This window comes from Lutra lutra, chromosome 11, assembly GCF_902655055.1.
Source record: "Lutra lutra chromosome 11, mLutLut1.2, whole genome shotgun sequence".
Lineage (NCBI taxonomy): Eukaryota > Metazoa > Chordata > Mammalia > Carnivora > Mustelidae > Lutra > Lutra lutra.
Window position 1 is genome coordinate 102,278,012 of NC_062288.1, and position 16,788 is coordinate 102,294,799.

The following is a 16,788-nucleotide window of genomic DNA, read 5'->3' on the forward strand; positions in this document are numbered from 1 at the left end:
GGGCTCAGTTGGTTAAGCAGCTGCCTTCGGCTCAGGTCATGATCCCAGCGTCCTGGGATCGAGTCCCACATCAGGCTCCTTGCTTGGCGGGGAGCCTGCTTCTCCCTCTGCCTCTGCCTGCCATTCTGTCTGCCTGTGCTCGCTCTCTCTCCCTCTCTCTCTGACAAAAAAAAAAAAAAAAAAAAATCTTTAAATTAAATATACTGGAAATTGGTGTAATTTGGTCTGGATATTGACTTGGTTTTTTGGCATGTTCTGAAATGTTTGAAGTTTCATTTTTTTTTTTTTTTCCAAACCTATTTCAAAATGTATTACAAACCTTTGGCTAGTAAATCATCAATGAAGTCAAGATAAGTGAAGGAATCCACCGCATTAAATGGGAAGGGATAATCGTTATTTTAGTTGGATGTATGTTATTAAATTGTTCAAAGTGGTAACTATACAAACCAATGTACTGCTTTTACTTTTGGACAAAATTAATGTGACTTTTAGGGATGACAATTAATCTAAGCAGGATAATACACACAAAATCATTTTCTCCTAGATTTTAGAATTTGTATAAGTAATTTGCCTGCAGAAAATCTGATTGTGGAACCATGTGGCTCTTGGGTCATATCTTCAGTGGGAGAATGGCAAAAGTCATGTTTCATAACCTGCTAAATTTTCTGCTGAATTTACCTTAAATCCAATCAATTTCAATTTTTTGAGGGCACAGCCTTGGTATTTGTATACCCTGTAAACAAAGAACTGATTGAATATAGTTCTTTTTTTAATCACATTAAAAAAAAGATTTTTATTTATTCATTTGTCAGAGAGAGAAAACAGGCACAGGTAGGGGGGAGCAGCAGGCAGAAGAAGCAGGCTCCCCACTAAGCAAGGAGCCTGATGTAGCACTTGATCCCAGGATCCTGGGGTCATGACCTGAGCCGGAGGCAGACACTTAACCTACTGAGCCATCCAGGCGCCCCTGATTAAATATAGTTCTTAAATATTTTTTTAAATATTTTTATTTATTTATTTGTCAGAGAGAGTGAGTACATGCAGACAGAGTGGCAGGCAGAGGCAGAGGGAGAAGCAGGCTCCCTGATGAGCAAGGAGCCAGATGTGGGACTCAATCCCAGGATGCTGGGATCATGACCTGAGCCGAAGGCAGCTGCTTAACCAACTGAGCCACCCAGGCATCCCATTTCTTAAAAAGATTGTATACTTAGACGATACTGAATCTCAAAGGAAATGTCTATCCTGATATTCATTATTTAAATAAAAATTACAATGAGCATAGACATTTTCATTGGTATATTTTGCCATTAAAATTCAACTTTCCATGACTCTAGGTGATAGACAGTAGTGGTACTCCTGTCTTATACTTGAGTTATTTTGAGAACCTGGGTATTATTTTACAAAGAGAAAGGGAGTTTCGTTCGAAGGGACGGTGAGAACCAAGAGGTGGTGTAGGCCTGGAAAGCGAGAGTGTCATTTTATTAGCAGGTACGTTTTCTTTGTAATAATCTCCGTCACCCAGCTCCTTCTCTGTTAAGCAAATGGCTTGTTAGGTCCCCACTTCTGAAAGAAACAGAAGGGGAGCCCTGACCCTAACGCGTAGCTCTCTTCCCAAATGCCTGAAGCAGGAGGGGGGGCCCATGTTTAAAAACAGGGGCCAGGGGCGTCAGGGTGGCTCAATCGGTTATGCAGCAAGCTCCTGATTTTGGCTCAGGTCACATCTCAGGGTCACAGGATCGGCCCCGCATCAGTCTCTGTGCTCAGTATGGTGTCGGCTTGAGGATCTCTCTCCCCCTTTCCCTCTGCCCCTCCCCTGGCTCTCCTTCTCTCAAGTTAATAGAGAAATCTTTAAAAACAAAAAACAAAAAACAAAAAACCAGGGACTAGCCGGGCGGCCCACCCATGGGAGTCCCCAGCAACCTCTCTGCATGACCCGACCAGCCCGCAGGTGAGCCGGGCCTGCCCAGGGTGGTTGCCTGTCGAACTTCCCAAGTGTCCACGGGACAGTCGGAGCTGTGAATCAGAGAGAAATAGTACTCTTTGCCATTTTCATTGAGGATCCACGTGGATGAAATTGGGGGACAGTATATAACAGCCCCTAATAACATCACCCACTTTGGTCCCACACACTGAGGTTTCAATTCTGGCCATGTGATCTTGGGCTTGTGGCTTAACCTCTCTGAACGTCATCTGGAAAAGCGGGACCGAATACCGATTTCACAGGTCGTCACAGGAGGAGATGAAATGAAAGCATGGCCTTGGCATAGTGCCTGGAACATGGCAAGACCCCGTGAATCGTGGTTATTGTTACTGTCCCTAATGAACTCCAGGCTGGGGCTCATCTCTGACCGGAAGTTCTCGGGTAAGGCCACCGTTAGTGCTAGATTCAATTTCTCTTTCTTTCCTTTTCCTTCCTTCCTTCTCTCCCTTTCTTAAAAAAAAAAAAAAAAAAAAAATCCTTTTTGCCTGGAGTGACCTCTTGCAGGAAGTAAAATTAAAAGCATCAGATTCTATTATATTTGAACTAACAGTACTCACGTCAAGGAACCCAGCTAGAAGTGGTAAAGGCAGAATGGATTTTTTAAAAAATTGAAACCTAGACGTTCCCACCATGCCTGGGAAGCAGCAAGAGGCCTCAGTAGCCACACGGCTTTCCAGAGCTGGAGGAGAGGCCTTGGCCTGACTCACCGTTGCCCTGGCAACAGTAGGGCCCGGAGGCCTCCGTCCCTGATCCCTTAATCCGAGGAGCCTCCATGACTATGCCTCCGGAAAGGTCTCCCACAGACACCTGGCTGGTTAAAGCTACCCTGACAGGAGGGACAGAGCAGAGATGGAGGTGGGGTTCTGGCTGGGAAGACGGCTGCCTCAATGTGCCTGTGATGGTCCCAGCTTTCCAGATCCCCACAGGCTTGGTCGAGAGGACGAGGCCGCAGTCTTCAGCGCTGTCAAGGTGGTAGATGGCTTCCTCTTCCCTGTTTGCCCTTGGAGCCCAGGACTCCGCTTTGGCTTTGCACGTACTGATGTTTCCTCAGCACTGGGAGCTACAGGACAACGAGCATTCCCCAGGGCCCTGGACGCAGCCCCTGCTCCCTCCGCTGCCCCTCTGGCACCCTCCACCCAACACACACCTGAGGGAGGAGGCAGCACAGACAGTAATTTCTCCAGCTGCAATGCCACAGACTTGACCCCGAGGACTTTTTTGCCTCTAAAATTCTTTTTTAGTCTCTTGCTCTGGTTGTAATGTTGGCAAATATATGGCTCAGAGCCTGTCCGGCTCAGTAGATCTACCGTTTCCTCAAAGTTTGTCCTGAGGATAGAATGAAACAATCTGAAAGAAGGGCCGGCTTTCCTTTTCCAACGGCCGTTCAGATCCCAGGGAAAGAGCGCGGCGGTCAGGCTCCTGGGTTTTGGAGGTGGAAAGGCCAGAGTTCGAATCCTGACTGTACCGTTTGGTTGCTGTGCGACTTTGGGTCTACTTAACCTCTCGGAGCCTCAAGCTCTTCACCGATCAAATGCGTGTGACATAAAGTCTTCAAAAGAAGCATTTGCTTCATGGCAATTACTCTTTCTGGTGCACAACTCCGTGGGGCCAATGGTGACTGACAAGACAGGAGTTTGAAAGTCTGGCCTTCTAGTTCAATGAAGGGCTCCCTAAGAAAACCCTGGGAAAGGGTGCCCCATCCCCAGAAAGGTGGGGTGCTGCCCACTGCAGGCTCTGGCTTGTGGCTGAGAGGTGAGTTTAAATCCCTGTCCGCTCTGGCTTCGAGACCAAGATGGAGTTGTCCGTGTGCTTTGAACGTCCTCACGCCGAAATACCTTTCTGCTTCTGCCTGTGGGGGACATTTCCTTCTCAGAGACTCATTCTTTCAGGTTCCGGCACTAGCCCACTACCTACCTGAACTTCCGTGTTTACTAAACCAAGTCATCTTTAACCATGAGCTAATAATGAAATTAGCAATGTTTTATCGAGAACTTACTATGTGCCAAGGTCTTTGCTATCTATCTATTCTGCATTTTACTGACGCCTCAGAACAATGGAAGGCTCATTATCCCCACTGAAAAGATGACGAGGTGGACGTTCCGTTAATCAACTGGTTCAAGGCCATACAATGGTCAAGTGTAAATGCACATCTGTTGGACTCCGGAGTCAGTCTATGCTCTAGTGACCATCCTCTGATAGCTGTTGGCCTCTGGCGCCGCGGAGATTATGGTGGATGGGAAGTGAGAATCACGATTGGGCCAGGGAGTTGGGAAGAGAAGAGGACACCTTGGAGTTCAGGGTCCCTTGGGGACAGAGGCATGAAGAGGGGGTTAGAGCCAAGGGAGGGAAGGTAGAATCACAGAGAACCCCCTGCAGCACAGTTCTGCACAAGAAGTACCAGTCTCTGGATTTAACCCTTTACAACCAGATTTCCTAGGAAAAGAAAGGCTCACCATTCCTATGTGAGCCACAATGGCCCGAGGATGTCCTGGTAACCATGTATAACAAACAAAGTCACTGTGACCTCCCCGGACCACTGTGGCCTCCTTCTCGTCTAAACATCTCCAGCACCCTCTGGTCCTCAAATTCCTGGACTAGTAGAGGTTTTGGGTGGCAGTGGCTGTCCACCAAGTATCTCCAAATACCTCTCCTGACATCTCTTCTGGGCTTTCGATGTGCCGGTGTGGCCAAGGACCATTTCCTCTGTCACCCCTGCAACCTCCAGCCACCGGTTCCATGGTCTGTGGCCTGCCCTTTGCACCTGGCCGGCTCACCCAGACGGCAGACCACGGCCGGTTTCCGGCCCGTTGGCCTCAGTCTCCTGGCCCCAACTGCCTCACACCTCTTCTCTGCTCCGCAGTGGTTTCCCGCACACACTCAAACCAAACTCTACAGTCGTGGGAGATCCCAGATCCAAGACCCTCTGTGCATGCCGAGTCCGCCTCAAGCCAACCTCCTTGACCTTGGTTTTCTACATAAACCCTTTCTCCAGTTCTGCGGGTGTCATTAGTTACTGCTTCTTCACACGGGAGCCCACTTTCCACAAGCCCCCCTTTAAGAATCCCTGCATGGACAAGGCCTTGCCCATCTTCCCCATCTTTGGAATCCTCCCCAGCCCAAAGGGCCCCACTCTGACACCCCACTCCCCCGAGAAGGGGTTCTGACGTCTCCAGGCTCTTCCTCCTGTGGTGGGCAGAGCACCCATCCCGCTCATGGCACCTCTGGTTTACTGCACACAGTGTCACCACCGCCTGGCCCTGGGTCAGGTTCTGCAGCCCAGGACCCAGACCAGCCTTGCCAGCCCCCATCCCAGCCCCGGCCCGCCCCTCCTCCCGCTGCTTGCTCTGCCTACCAGCCTTGCAGACAATTTTCAGGAAACAGAGAAGTCCCATCCTTTCAAATGTGACACCTTGAGCATCACTTCTCTTCTGTGTGTGTCTCTATAAAGGAGGCGGTTGGTGACCTCTTGGTCTCTTCCCAGTCAATAATATGGCACCTTCGCTCTTAAATTCTTTTCTGAACTCCGTAATTATGCTGTCCACTCCTCTCCACCCTCTGACTCATGACTTAATCTTCCTCCCTTCAGTAGTCCTTGTCTCTCCAGCTCTTCTCCCTGTTTTCAGCCCAAGTCTGTCCACCCCAGGCCAAGGAGGCTGAGCCTGGCCCTCCGCGGGCCTCCAGGAATTGTCCCTTCCGATGGTCCGAATTCTCTCCGGGTTACAGTGGAGCCCAGAAGCAGGGTGAGGGTGAGTCACTCTGGCCAGTGTCATGCGCCCTCGGTTTCTCTTTCTAGGCCTCACTGGAGGGCCACTGGACACAACCAGTCCCTAGACCTAGGGTGCATCTGCGCATTTGACAACTCCAAAGAGGGTAGCTTTGGTGCACAACATATACATAAAAAAGGTCTCACTGGAGCCTTTTGAGCTTTCCCCAACGACTAGCACCAGGGGCCTCCGCACCCCTTCCCCACCCCTCCCTGTGCCCCCCTGCACTCCGGGCCATGCCACCGCATCCCGAGCTGCATTCCAAGCTGTCAGGGAAGTCGGCCTGGCCCTGGGGGAGGCACGTAGCTTTTGCAGTTGAACCGTGTAACTGTCTCCCCAGAGCATTCCAAACCTCCCCGACCATCGACCATCGACCATCGTCAACTGCGCGCCCTGTTCCCCCTTAAACCGCCCCCCCCCCACCCTGTCCTCCCGGAAGCCAGCAGGGGCCGCCCTTCCGTGCACCCATTCACTACCTCAAGCTCGGCAGCCCCGTCTCCTCCTTGACCTTATAATCCGTGGGATCTGCGCCCCCACCGCTGCCCAACACGGGGAACAAGCACAGAAGAGGGGCTCAAGGGAACCTGGCAAGCGACACTAGGCACAGGTCCCTCGGCCACCTTCTCAAGCCCTCCCCTTCAAAACCAAACAAAAACGGCAAACAGGAAACGCTCGTCTTTTAAAAATTACTCTATTATTATCAAATAGAACCACAGTATCCAAAAGGTAATTATAAAGTTCTAGTCCCCAACTAAGTGGCCCTGCACCGCCCCTCCGAGTGGCCGGCGGCCAAATCACTCCCCCCGTGCTGATTGGTTTCATCCATTTTATTGTCAAGGAAATTAACAGCCCGAAGGGGTTCCCCAGGTCCGCGCACTCCCCCCACCCGGGTAAACACGGCAGCAAGCGACCTGGTCTCACTACCCCGGTGTCCTTGGGAGGAGGGACGAAAGGAGGGGAGGGGGGCTCACAGCAAAGGGGCTGGGGGCGCCCCGGCCCCGCCCGCCCGGCTGGGGCCTCGCGGCGGCCGGCAGGTGTCCGGGGCGGGCCGGGCGGCGGCGGGGGCGGCGGGCGCGCTCACTCGCCCGTGTGGGTCCGCAGGTGGTACTTGAGCGACTGCTTGTAGCGGAAGCACTTGGCGCAGTGCGTGCAGGGGTAGGGCCGCTCGCCCGTGTGCGCGCGCTGGTGCTCGAGCAGGTGGTGCTTCTGCGTGAAGCGCTTGCCGCACTCGGCGCAGTGGTAGGGCCGCTCGCCCGTGTGGATGCGCCGGTGCTCGAGCAGGTGGTGCTTGCGGATGAAGCTCTTGCCGCACTCGGGGCAGGCGTGCGGGCGCTCGCGCGAGTGCACGCGGCAGTGGTTGGTGAGCTTGGACTTCTCGCTGAAGCTCTTCTCGCACTCGGGGCACTTGAAGGGCCGCTCGCCCGTGTGAGTCCGCTGGTGGCGCAGCAGGTGCGACGGGCGGCTGAAGCTCTTGCCGCACAGGCTGCAGATGAAGGAGACCTCGTGCTTGCCCGCGTGCACGCGCTGGTGGATCACCAGGCTGATGTGCAGGCGGAAGCTCTTCTTGCACTCGGGACACGTGTAGGGCCGCTCGCCCGTGTGCGTGATCTGGTGCTTGGTCAGGCTCGACTTGTGGCTGAAGCTGCTGTCGCACTCGGGGCACTTGTAGGGCTTGGGGCCGCCGCCGCCGCTGCCCGAGCTGGGCGACTTGGGGCGCGGCTTGAGCGCGTGCTTGGGGGCGAAGCCGGGCGCGCGCTCGGGGGACGCGTAGCCGCCGCGGACGCGGTGGATGCGCTGGTGCAGCGTGAGCTGCTGCTTGTGGCGGAAGCTGATCTCGCACTCGGCGCACTCGTACGGCCCCTCCTTGATGTGGTTGCGCTGGTGGATGATGAGGTTGATCTTGAGGCGGAAGCTCTTGCCGCACTCCATGCACGTGAAGGGCCGCTCGCCGCGCCGGTTCCGCTGCTGCTGGCTCGACGGGCCGCGGCTGTCGCCCAGGTGCCGCTCCCCGTGCGCCGGCGGCGCCAGCCTCTTCCCCGACGGCTTGCCCAGCTGCAACGGCGGGGGGCTCTCCTCGCCCTCGGGGGACAGCTCCCCGGGCAGGGGCGTCTGGTACATGGCGGCCTCGTAGCGCCCGGACAGCGGCCCCAGGGCCTGCAGGTGCTGCGGCAGCTCATCCTCCTCCTCCTCTTCCTCCTCCTCCTCCTGCTCCTCGGTTTTGATCACGATCCCCTCTGCTCCAGGGACAGGGAGAGAGAAGAACACACGTCAGCGGCGGCCCAGGGGCCTGCACCCGGGACGGAGGCAGATGCGGTGGCCTCGCCTTGGCGCCCCCGCACATTCCTGGCCCCTTGTGGGAAAACCCTCCCCTCCGCTCTCCGCGGTCCCCACTTCCCCGGTGTTGGAGGTGTTACCCACGCAGGCCCCGGGCTCGGTTCTGGAAGAAACCCTCTCTGGGAACCCTGTGCAGCTCAGAAGGGGCAGACGGCCCTGCCTGTGCTCATGTTCTGGAGCGGGTGGTGAGCAGCTGCCCACAGGGGGCCGGGGGGGGGGAGCACTTGGGCCCACGGTGCCTGCCAGTTACCACCTGACACGGACCCTCCCTTTTCCACTGGAGCTACCGGAGGGCTGACTCCTCAGGCTCTAAGGCCTCCTCCATCCCAAATCTGGCAGCCTCCCAGGTCTGTGGCTTTCCGGAAGGCATCTGCGGGTTTCTCCCCAGGTGTCTGTACTCCCCCTCCTCCAGCGATCTGTCCCTCCTTTCCCTGCCTTCAGATCACACAGGCCACATACCACCCAGCTCCAGTTCCCGCTCTACCCTTAAATCTTCCTTGACCATCCCAAAGTGCAGCCCTCAACCACTCCCGGGCCATCAGCACTCACTGGGGTGCCTGCCCAGGGCTTAGGACCTTGGCCTCACCTGCAACACGACACCCACACAGGTGGTCACCTGCTGTGACCCTACCAAGTCTGAAGCTAGGGCCAAGGTTTCTCCTGCCTTTCCCCGAGCCTCGGGTGTGCGGTCCCTCCCACCCAGGAAGGGTTCCCTGCATACAACTGTAGGATGTCCTCCTCCTCTCCGGCTCTCGGTCCTCTGGGCTGGCCCTTCAGGGCCCAAGATGTTAGCTGTTCTACATGGTGTTCTAGAGTGTTCCCCGAGAATGTTAGTCCTAGAGAAAAGAAATGCCCTCTGACTTCTGTTTGCATTTTCTTAAATGCCTTGTACTTATGTACTCCCCAAACACGGCTACTTGAAGAGCTCTGTTTTTAGTCAGTGTGTGACATGAGAAACGCACTCCCTTCTCTGAGCCCGTCAGATGGAAGCTGCTGTTACAGTCTGCTTTTGCAGAATTCTTAACAGCAAACGAATGAGAATTTTTCCAGGTCTTGCCTGAGAGCTTGTTGTTTTTTTTTTTATTTTATTTATTTTTTTTTAATTTTTTTTTTAATTTTTTTTTTTAAAGATTTTATTTATTTATTTGACAGACAGAGATCACAAGTAGGCAGAGAGGCAGGCAGAGAGAGAGAAAGGAGGAAGCAGGCTCCCTGCTGAGCAGAGAGCCCGATATGGGGCTTGATCCCAGGACCCTGGGATTATGACCTGAGCCGAAGGCAGAGGCTTTAACCCACTGAGCCACCCAGGCGCCCCAAGAGAGCTTGTTGTTTTATTCACAATCTCTCACGGGATAAGCCAAGCAAGGATTAGCCCCATTTCACAGACATGGGGCCTCCAAGCCCAGAGATACCTAGTGATTGTTCCAAATTAAGTAAGTAAAGCCAGACCTCTTCAGAGCTTCTAACTTAGGACCATCTAGTCTGTCCCCTCAATTACCAGGGAAGCAAGCTGGTGATGTGCATGAGCCGGCCCAGGTCTTACCAAGTAGCCGGTAGTGACCACTGGGCCTTGGGACTTCCTCTTGCTCCTCGGAACCCAAGAAACAGTAGGGTCACAGTTAGGACACAGATGTGCCAGTCCCAGCTCAGGCCTCTCGTCATGGCCAGCACTGCCTGGGCCCTGTTAGGATTCTCAGCAAGGGACGCAATCCAGGATGCAAAATCCCACCAAATACCGTGCAAACTTTCCTGAGGTCCCACTAGAATGAAGGCCCAGAGGGCAGGCTGACATTTCTACTTGAGGCCCCGCCGCAGCTCAGCCTCACGATGTGCCCTGCACCTTCCCCTGTTTTACAGAGACAGCCTGTGGATTAAAATGTTTTTGGGGGTATCATGCGGTTATTCAGAAGCAAGGGGTTAGATCCACATCTTTGACCAAGCAAGACGTCTGCGATATCTTATGAAGTGTGGAAAGGCCACCTGCAAAGGGATTCTCTACAGGGAAAATGAAAAAAATGTAAAAAGTCATCAGCACAGGGGCTACCTGGGTGGCTCAGTCGCTTAAGCGTCTGCCTTCGGCTCAGGTCATGATCCCAGGGTCCTGGGATCGAGCCCCGCATCGGGCTCCAGCCTCGCATCGGGTTCCCTGCTCAGCGGGAAGACTGCTTCTCCCTCTCCCATTTCCCCCTGCTTGTGTTCCTCTGTGTTAAATAGTCTCAAAAAAAAAAAACAAACAAAACAAAACAAAACAAAAAAAAACCACCCCAACAACAACCAATCATCAGCACCATACTTCTAAAAACCTATTAAATAAAATGGATGTGGATACCTTTCTATGACCAATAGTATAGTATCAAAACTGCTATGATAATTAATGGTTCTTTAGCACGTAAAGAAAACATCTAAACAAAAAACCAAAACCTAAGTGAAGTGTGTTCCTTAAAAATTTGGTAGAATTCACTTAATTCCTATCTTATACATTATTTTCAGAATATAGAAAAAAAGAGAAAAAGCTTCCCAGTTCACCTTCATATAAGTTGAGTACAATCTTATTTCCAAAACTAGATGGGGTGATTCAAGAAAGCGTCAGGCTGATTTCATTTATGACTATAGCTGAAAGCCCCTGAATGAACAGCAGCTCACTGAATTTCATGCTATATATGAAAAGTACGCTGTGATGACCAGATCAGGCTTTTCTCAGGATGGAAAGGACTGTTCAGCGTCAGACAATCAGCCACAAAAGATGTCCTGAGGTTAGGCCGCTGAGAGCCTACTTCCTCACTGTTCTTGAACTCACATGGAGCCAAAAGTGTGCAGGAGGGTGACCCAGAGGTTTTATAATTAAACATGAGTGATGGCCAGATCATACCAGGAAGAGACTATACAGTCTGTTATTTTAAAACACATGCCTGGCTAGGGCTAAGCTCTCTGGGTTACTGGGACTTCTAATGTGACCTAAGAACTATCAAGAACGTAGCAGAGGGGCGCCTGGGGGGCTCAGTGGGTTAAGCCTCTGCCTTCGGCTCAGGTCATGATCTCTGGGTCCTGGGATCAAGCACAGAATCAGTCTCTCTGCTCAGCGGGGAGCCTGCTTCCCTGCCCACCGTCCCCCCATCGCCTGCCTCTCTGCCTACTTGTGACCTCTCTCTCTCAAATAAATAAAAATCTTAAAAAAAAAAAAAGAACATAGCAAAAATGGAAGTTCTAGCTTCGCCATAACGGCATGACCTTGGGCAGTTTGTCTGATCTTCTCTGTCTGTAGAAGGAGGGAGCTGGAGAGGTGGTCTCGGAGATCCCTTTGGGTCTGCATCTGACTTCGTCTTTGGCTGTAATACCTTCTTCCAAGCCCAGAGACAGACTCTTATAAATCCGGAGGCAGGAAACCCGCCCCCGAGGCCGTGCCCGGGGTTGTCACACCTGTCGACCCGACAAGGTCAAACGACCCTGTCTGAAGGGAAGCCCAGCTTTCCCACAAGGCAGGGGCCTGTCTGCAGGCCTCACGGAAGCAGCTCCCCCCACAACCCGCACCCCCGCCAACTGACCTGTGCAGTTTCTCTGCTGCACCAGCATCTGTTTGAGCTCGCTGAACTCACTGGAGCCTTCCGTGGACTCCTCCAGCGCGTTCTCCTGTTCCTGCATGTCCAGGTCCGGCTGCTCTCCGCACGGGTCACCCAGCTCCGAGTCCTGGAAGCCGTGCTCTTCCACCTGCCCCATTAGGGGCTCCGGCGTCTCCAGACTCTCGGAGCCCTCGTCGTTGGTCTGCACCTCGATCTTGATCACAATCCCGTCGTGTGCTGCGGAGGTGGGGGGGTGGGGAGGGGGAGAGGACAGAAGAACCCAGAACACGTTCATTGCACGAGGTTTCTGCAGCCTAGGATTTACATCTCAAAAATTCTCATTTTAGAGACCAGGAGGAACTATAATGCGGGGTCGAGTGAGCAGACACAGAAGTTTCTTGAACATCAGTACAAACTGGAGTAAAGTGAAAATAGATGTGGAGTTTGTATTCCACGACCCCCTACAATTTTAAAAACAGTATTATCAGGGTTTTTTTTGTTTGTTTTTTTGAACAAACGAGATCTTAATTCCATTTCCTGGGTCAGGCCAGTCAAAGTCAGCAGACAGTTTTCCCTCACTCACGGTCAAGGTGAATAATGAAAAGGCTAGTCACCTCCTCACCCTGCACACCTTCCTAGCCCAGGCCCCTGGGGTCCGATTTAGATAGGCCAGACACCCCCGAACCCCTTCCCGGCCCACAGTTACAAGCACGCGCACACACACACACACACACACACACATGCACTTGGAGCTCTCAGCTTTGTTTTAAAACAGCCTCTGATTACACACGTTGCCCTTTTTTTTTTTTTTTTAATTTGCCCGTAGGTCTACAGGTAACTCATGTCAACACACACGGGCATCATTTGACATAAATGGGACTTAGCACGTAATCTTTTCGCAGGGCATTTTTTCTCTTTTGATTGGCCCTCCTCTTCCCCTCCCTTCCCATTTCACAACTGTGACCTGCCCAGGTCAGCCCTGTCAGCAACCTAGCATTTTCCTCTACGCTTTTCTAGGGATTTATGGCAAACATTTACGTCTGTTTTTTTTTCTGGCCATTATTAGTTTTAAAAAAATGGGCATCTACACCCGCTTGTCCTCTCCATCCGCTTCCTCACTTAGCTGTCTTGTAGAAATCGCTGCAAAGCAATTCCGTAGGCCACCGCCTTCCTCCCCAGTGCTGTCCGCAGCCCGTGGTGAGGCGAGCAGTGTGTCCCGCCGTCCCCTCCAGAGGAACCGGCGCTGTTTTGTTCTGGCCCTTCGCATGCTGAACTATCCCGGGGTCACAGGTGGATTTACATGTCTCACTATAAAATAGGGGTTTGATTTCCATGCGAGTCCCAGGAGTGGGGCCGTAGAGTCAAAGGTGTGGTTATTTTTAATCTGACAGATGTCATGAGCCGCTCTTGAACAAGGTTGTGACAATACATGTTTCCACCAGCCCCGCGGGAGCCCAGCCTCCTCCCCACCTCCCTGCTGGAGACAGACGCCACTGCTCTTTCATATCTTCCTCAGTCAGACAGGTGTACATTGGTAATTTTCTGATACTTTAATCCCACTTTCCTGACGAGGGTCATCGAATATTGTTTCTTTTCCTTGTTGGCCTTTTCAAGTTGATTCCGTATCAACTGTGTTCTGTTCTCGTCAACTGGTGAGAGTTCTTTGGTTCCTGTGCTAAAGATAACCCGTTTTCTCTTATCAGCATTTCAAACAGTCCCCAGATCTAGCATCTGTCTATTGACTCTGAGCCATTGCTTATCAGACTACCTTCTTCAAGTCTTCCCGTGGTCACACATGTCTGTCTGTCTTTTATGGCTTCTGGGTTTTCTTCGTTAAGAGGGTCTCCTCTGCTCCTGGATGGTTCACAGGGTCTTCTGGAGTGTGTCTCAAGCTTTTTATTGCTTTATTATATACATTAAGGTCTTTGCTCCGTCTGAAATTTGTTTTTATTCTGTGTGGAGTGTGAGGTAGGGGTTCAGCTTTACTTTCTTCCCCGTGGAGAGAGCTGTGCCAGCAGAAACTCCCTCACAGCTTGAAAATCACTTTGTTTTTTTGTTTTTAAAGATTTTATTTATTTATTTGACAGACAAAGATCACAAGTAGGCAGAGAGGCAGGCAGAGAAAGAGGAGGAAGCAGGTTCCCCGCCGAGCAGAGAGCCTGATGCGGGGCTCGATCCCAGGACCCTGAGATCATGACCCGAGACGAAGGCAGAGGCCCAACCCACTGAGCCACCCAGGCGCCCTGAAAATCACTTTGTTAATGAAGGAAAATTATAAACGTGTAACGCATCAGCAGACGCATTTATTCCTTCACTGAATTCACTGAAGCACCGGTTACTTACTGAGCACCAACTATGTGCGACGGGGTATTCTAATGACATGGGAGACACCGGTGAACATAAGAGAGCTTCCCACCCTCATACACCTTACCCAACGCAATAAACGGAATTAATACATTGTATGGGGTGTCCGAAGGTGGTAAGTGCTGTGGAAAGAAGAAAGACACCAGGAACCTCGGAAACTAACCCAACCGTCCGTGCCCATGGAAAGCCTGCCCGCTCTCAACCACGCCCACTTGGGATCCCCAAGCTAAAAGCCGGGAAACCAGACCCACCCGGCAGGCGGGCAGCTGATGCCACAGGACCCGAACTGGGTTCTCCTTGGTGCCTGGCAATCCTTTCATTCTCCTCGGACCTGCCACCCAATCTCCTGCCGGCCATAGGGAGCAGCAGAATATAAAGCAGCTGGGACGGTCCCGTCGCCTCGGCCACAGCCTTAAACCTGGACCCTGCCTGCCTTCCCCTACAACCAAGTTTCCAAAACCTCTTCCTCCTATTCTCGGTCTCACAAAAAAGATGAGGTCACCCTCCCTCACATCCTTGCTCGCTCCTGCTCCAGCTTCAAGTCACCCCGCTGACTCCCCTTTTCTCTCCCACCTGGGGAGGCACCACGGTGACGGTGATGCCTCTGCTCACTGCCTTGGCCGCCCCGTTCCTGGGGCCATCGCGCTCCCCCTGCAGTGCCCGCCTCTCGCTCTGCAATCCCTACAGCCCTATAGCCACCAGCACAACCGGGACCCCAGCATCATAAAAATGCCTTCCCTCGCTTCACAAACTTCTGAAGATATTTTGCTCGCCTCCTCCCTCAAAAGTGGTTTTCAAAAACGAAGCACCCCTTTGCACTTTTTTGAATAAACATATAAAACGCTTCAGTAACTGCAAAAGATGTCATTTCTGGCATACTGTAAATATTGATGGTTTGAAATAAACTCTTCCGTCACTCTTGAATGTCGCCAGTGGGATCTGAGAACGGCAGCACTTTCCGACCCACTATTATTCACTTAAAACCTACATGAACAAGTTCTTCTTTGATAGTTGAAATTTTTATATCATTCCTTTTCACCTTGAACTTCTATTTCCATTCCCGCTTTGCCCACAGAATTTTATCCCAATAGAACATCTTTTTATGCTGAGAAGCCTTTTACTGATCTCCTGGTCTACCACTCTGCTGCAAAAATGTGTATGTAAATTGAAAGATTAATTTTGCTTTCATTTCTAATAACCATGGGGCTCTAAGTGTTGACTGTTTTCCTGTCTTAAGTTATCCTTCGTTATTAGTAGTATATAATGATACACAGATACTCAAGATAGAAAACTAAAAACCTGTTGGAAACAGCTCTTATGAGGATGGAGAGGAATTTTTTGTCCCCTAATTAGTTTGCTTATCAGAGAATGAATATTCTTATCACATGACTGAGACAAGAGTTCAGAATCAAATCTGTTCCTATTTTTCATTTTCATAAACACAAGCATTGGCAAAGCTCATTTACATAGACATATAGATGGGCTGGCAGGGGCTCTGTTGTGGAATTGTCACTTGATTCTCTGAATTTGCTCTGAATTATAATGCTATGAAAGCACATGGTTAACATAGCATCAAAAATTGTTTCTAATGACCTATTAGCTGACAACTTAATTAGGTTCTCTTTCAATTTTGTTGAAAGCAAAGTATTGCAAGGGATCTAACTTGCAAAAGAATTTGCCATCCAGGGGCGCCTGGGTGGCTCAGTGGGTTAAACCTCTGCCTTCGGCTCAGGTCATGATCTCAGGGTCCTGGGATCGAGCCCCACATTGGGCTCGCTGCTCAGCAGGAGCCCGCTTCACGCCCTTCCCCCCGCCTACTTGTGATCTCTCTCTGTCAAATAAATAAAATCTTAAAAAAAAAAAAAATTTGCCATTCAGGCCCCAGGGCGCTGAGTTTGTGGTCACGTGCCCCTACGGTCTGGACTGTCTCCGTAACCTAGAGGGCTTTTTATACATTGGAGAACTACTCCCTTGTAAGATGGGGACCGGGAAGGGGTGCGGCTGATGAGGACGGGCTGCATGTGTTGGGTGCCTTCATTGATGAGTTTTATGAATGAGAACAGATCAACTAAGGACTTACTGAACCCTCAAAGCCATCTATGTCATGTCCCTCTTGGGAAGTCTCTGTGCGCCTCTAGGGGCATTGGTACTCCAGCTAGAGACCGCTGACCTCCAGGACCCGCCCCTCCTTCGAGAGCTCACTCAGCCAAACCTCTTACTAGGGCTCTCAGCTGCACGGAACTGTGCCCCTCTCCATGGCGTTCACTTTTCCTTCCCCTTGCAAGGTGCTGCATTTACTCATCTGCATGCCTCTCCTCCATTTGTTAGACAGCAGGGAAGCCAGTGGTCTTCCACCAAAAAGGTTTCCCCACCCCACACAACTTTTGAAAGAGCACTGACACCCCGACTGCATTTCTAAGCAGCGACTTGTTCTCCCATTAAAAAAAAATTAAAGACACGTGTATTGCAGGACTACAGTTTATGATCAAAGGTAGGAGGACTTCAAGCCACTGGGGAAAAGTTTTCAATAAATGGGGTGGGAATGAATGGATGGAGGGGTGACAACTCGCGTCACATCAAAGTAAATTACTGATGAAACAAAAATTTAGACGCAAATAATAAACTCATCCTAGTGTCAGGAAAAAAACAGTTTCTCTCCTTCTCTTTCTTTACGACCGTGAACTGAGGAAAGGGCTATTCCCAGCCCCCTGGGACTCCAGATCCTCCTTCTGGAAGCTGTCTGGTTGGTCACAGCAACGTCACATGTGCCCAACACATACCAACTCTC

At 51.4% G+C, this 16,788-nt stretch overlaps 1 protein-coding gene across 2 annotated transcripts in view; it reads right to left on the reverse strand.

Annotated features, from left to right (window-relative positions):
- Nucleotides 1-6,419: 6,419 nt before the first annotated feature.
- Nucleotides 6,420-16,788, reverse strand: part of ZNF777 (zinc finger protein 777) — a 29,445-nt gene continuing 19,076 nt past the window's right edge. For both annotated transcript variants that reach the window (XM_047695345.1, XM_047695342.1), the window contains exons 5-6: nt 11,622-11,873; nt 6,420-7,979 (exon numbers count right to left, since the gene is read on the reverse strand). In XM_047695345.1, the coding sequence (XP_047551301.1) occupies nt 6,823-7,979; nt 11,622-11,873 (1,409 nt within the window). In that variant the 3' untranslated portion in view covers nt 6,420-6,822. The remainder of the gene's footprint in view (nt 7,980-11,621; nt 11,874-16,788) is intronic.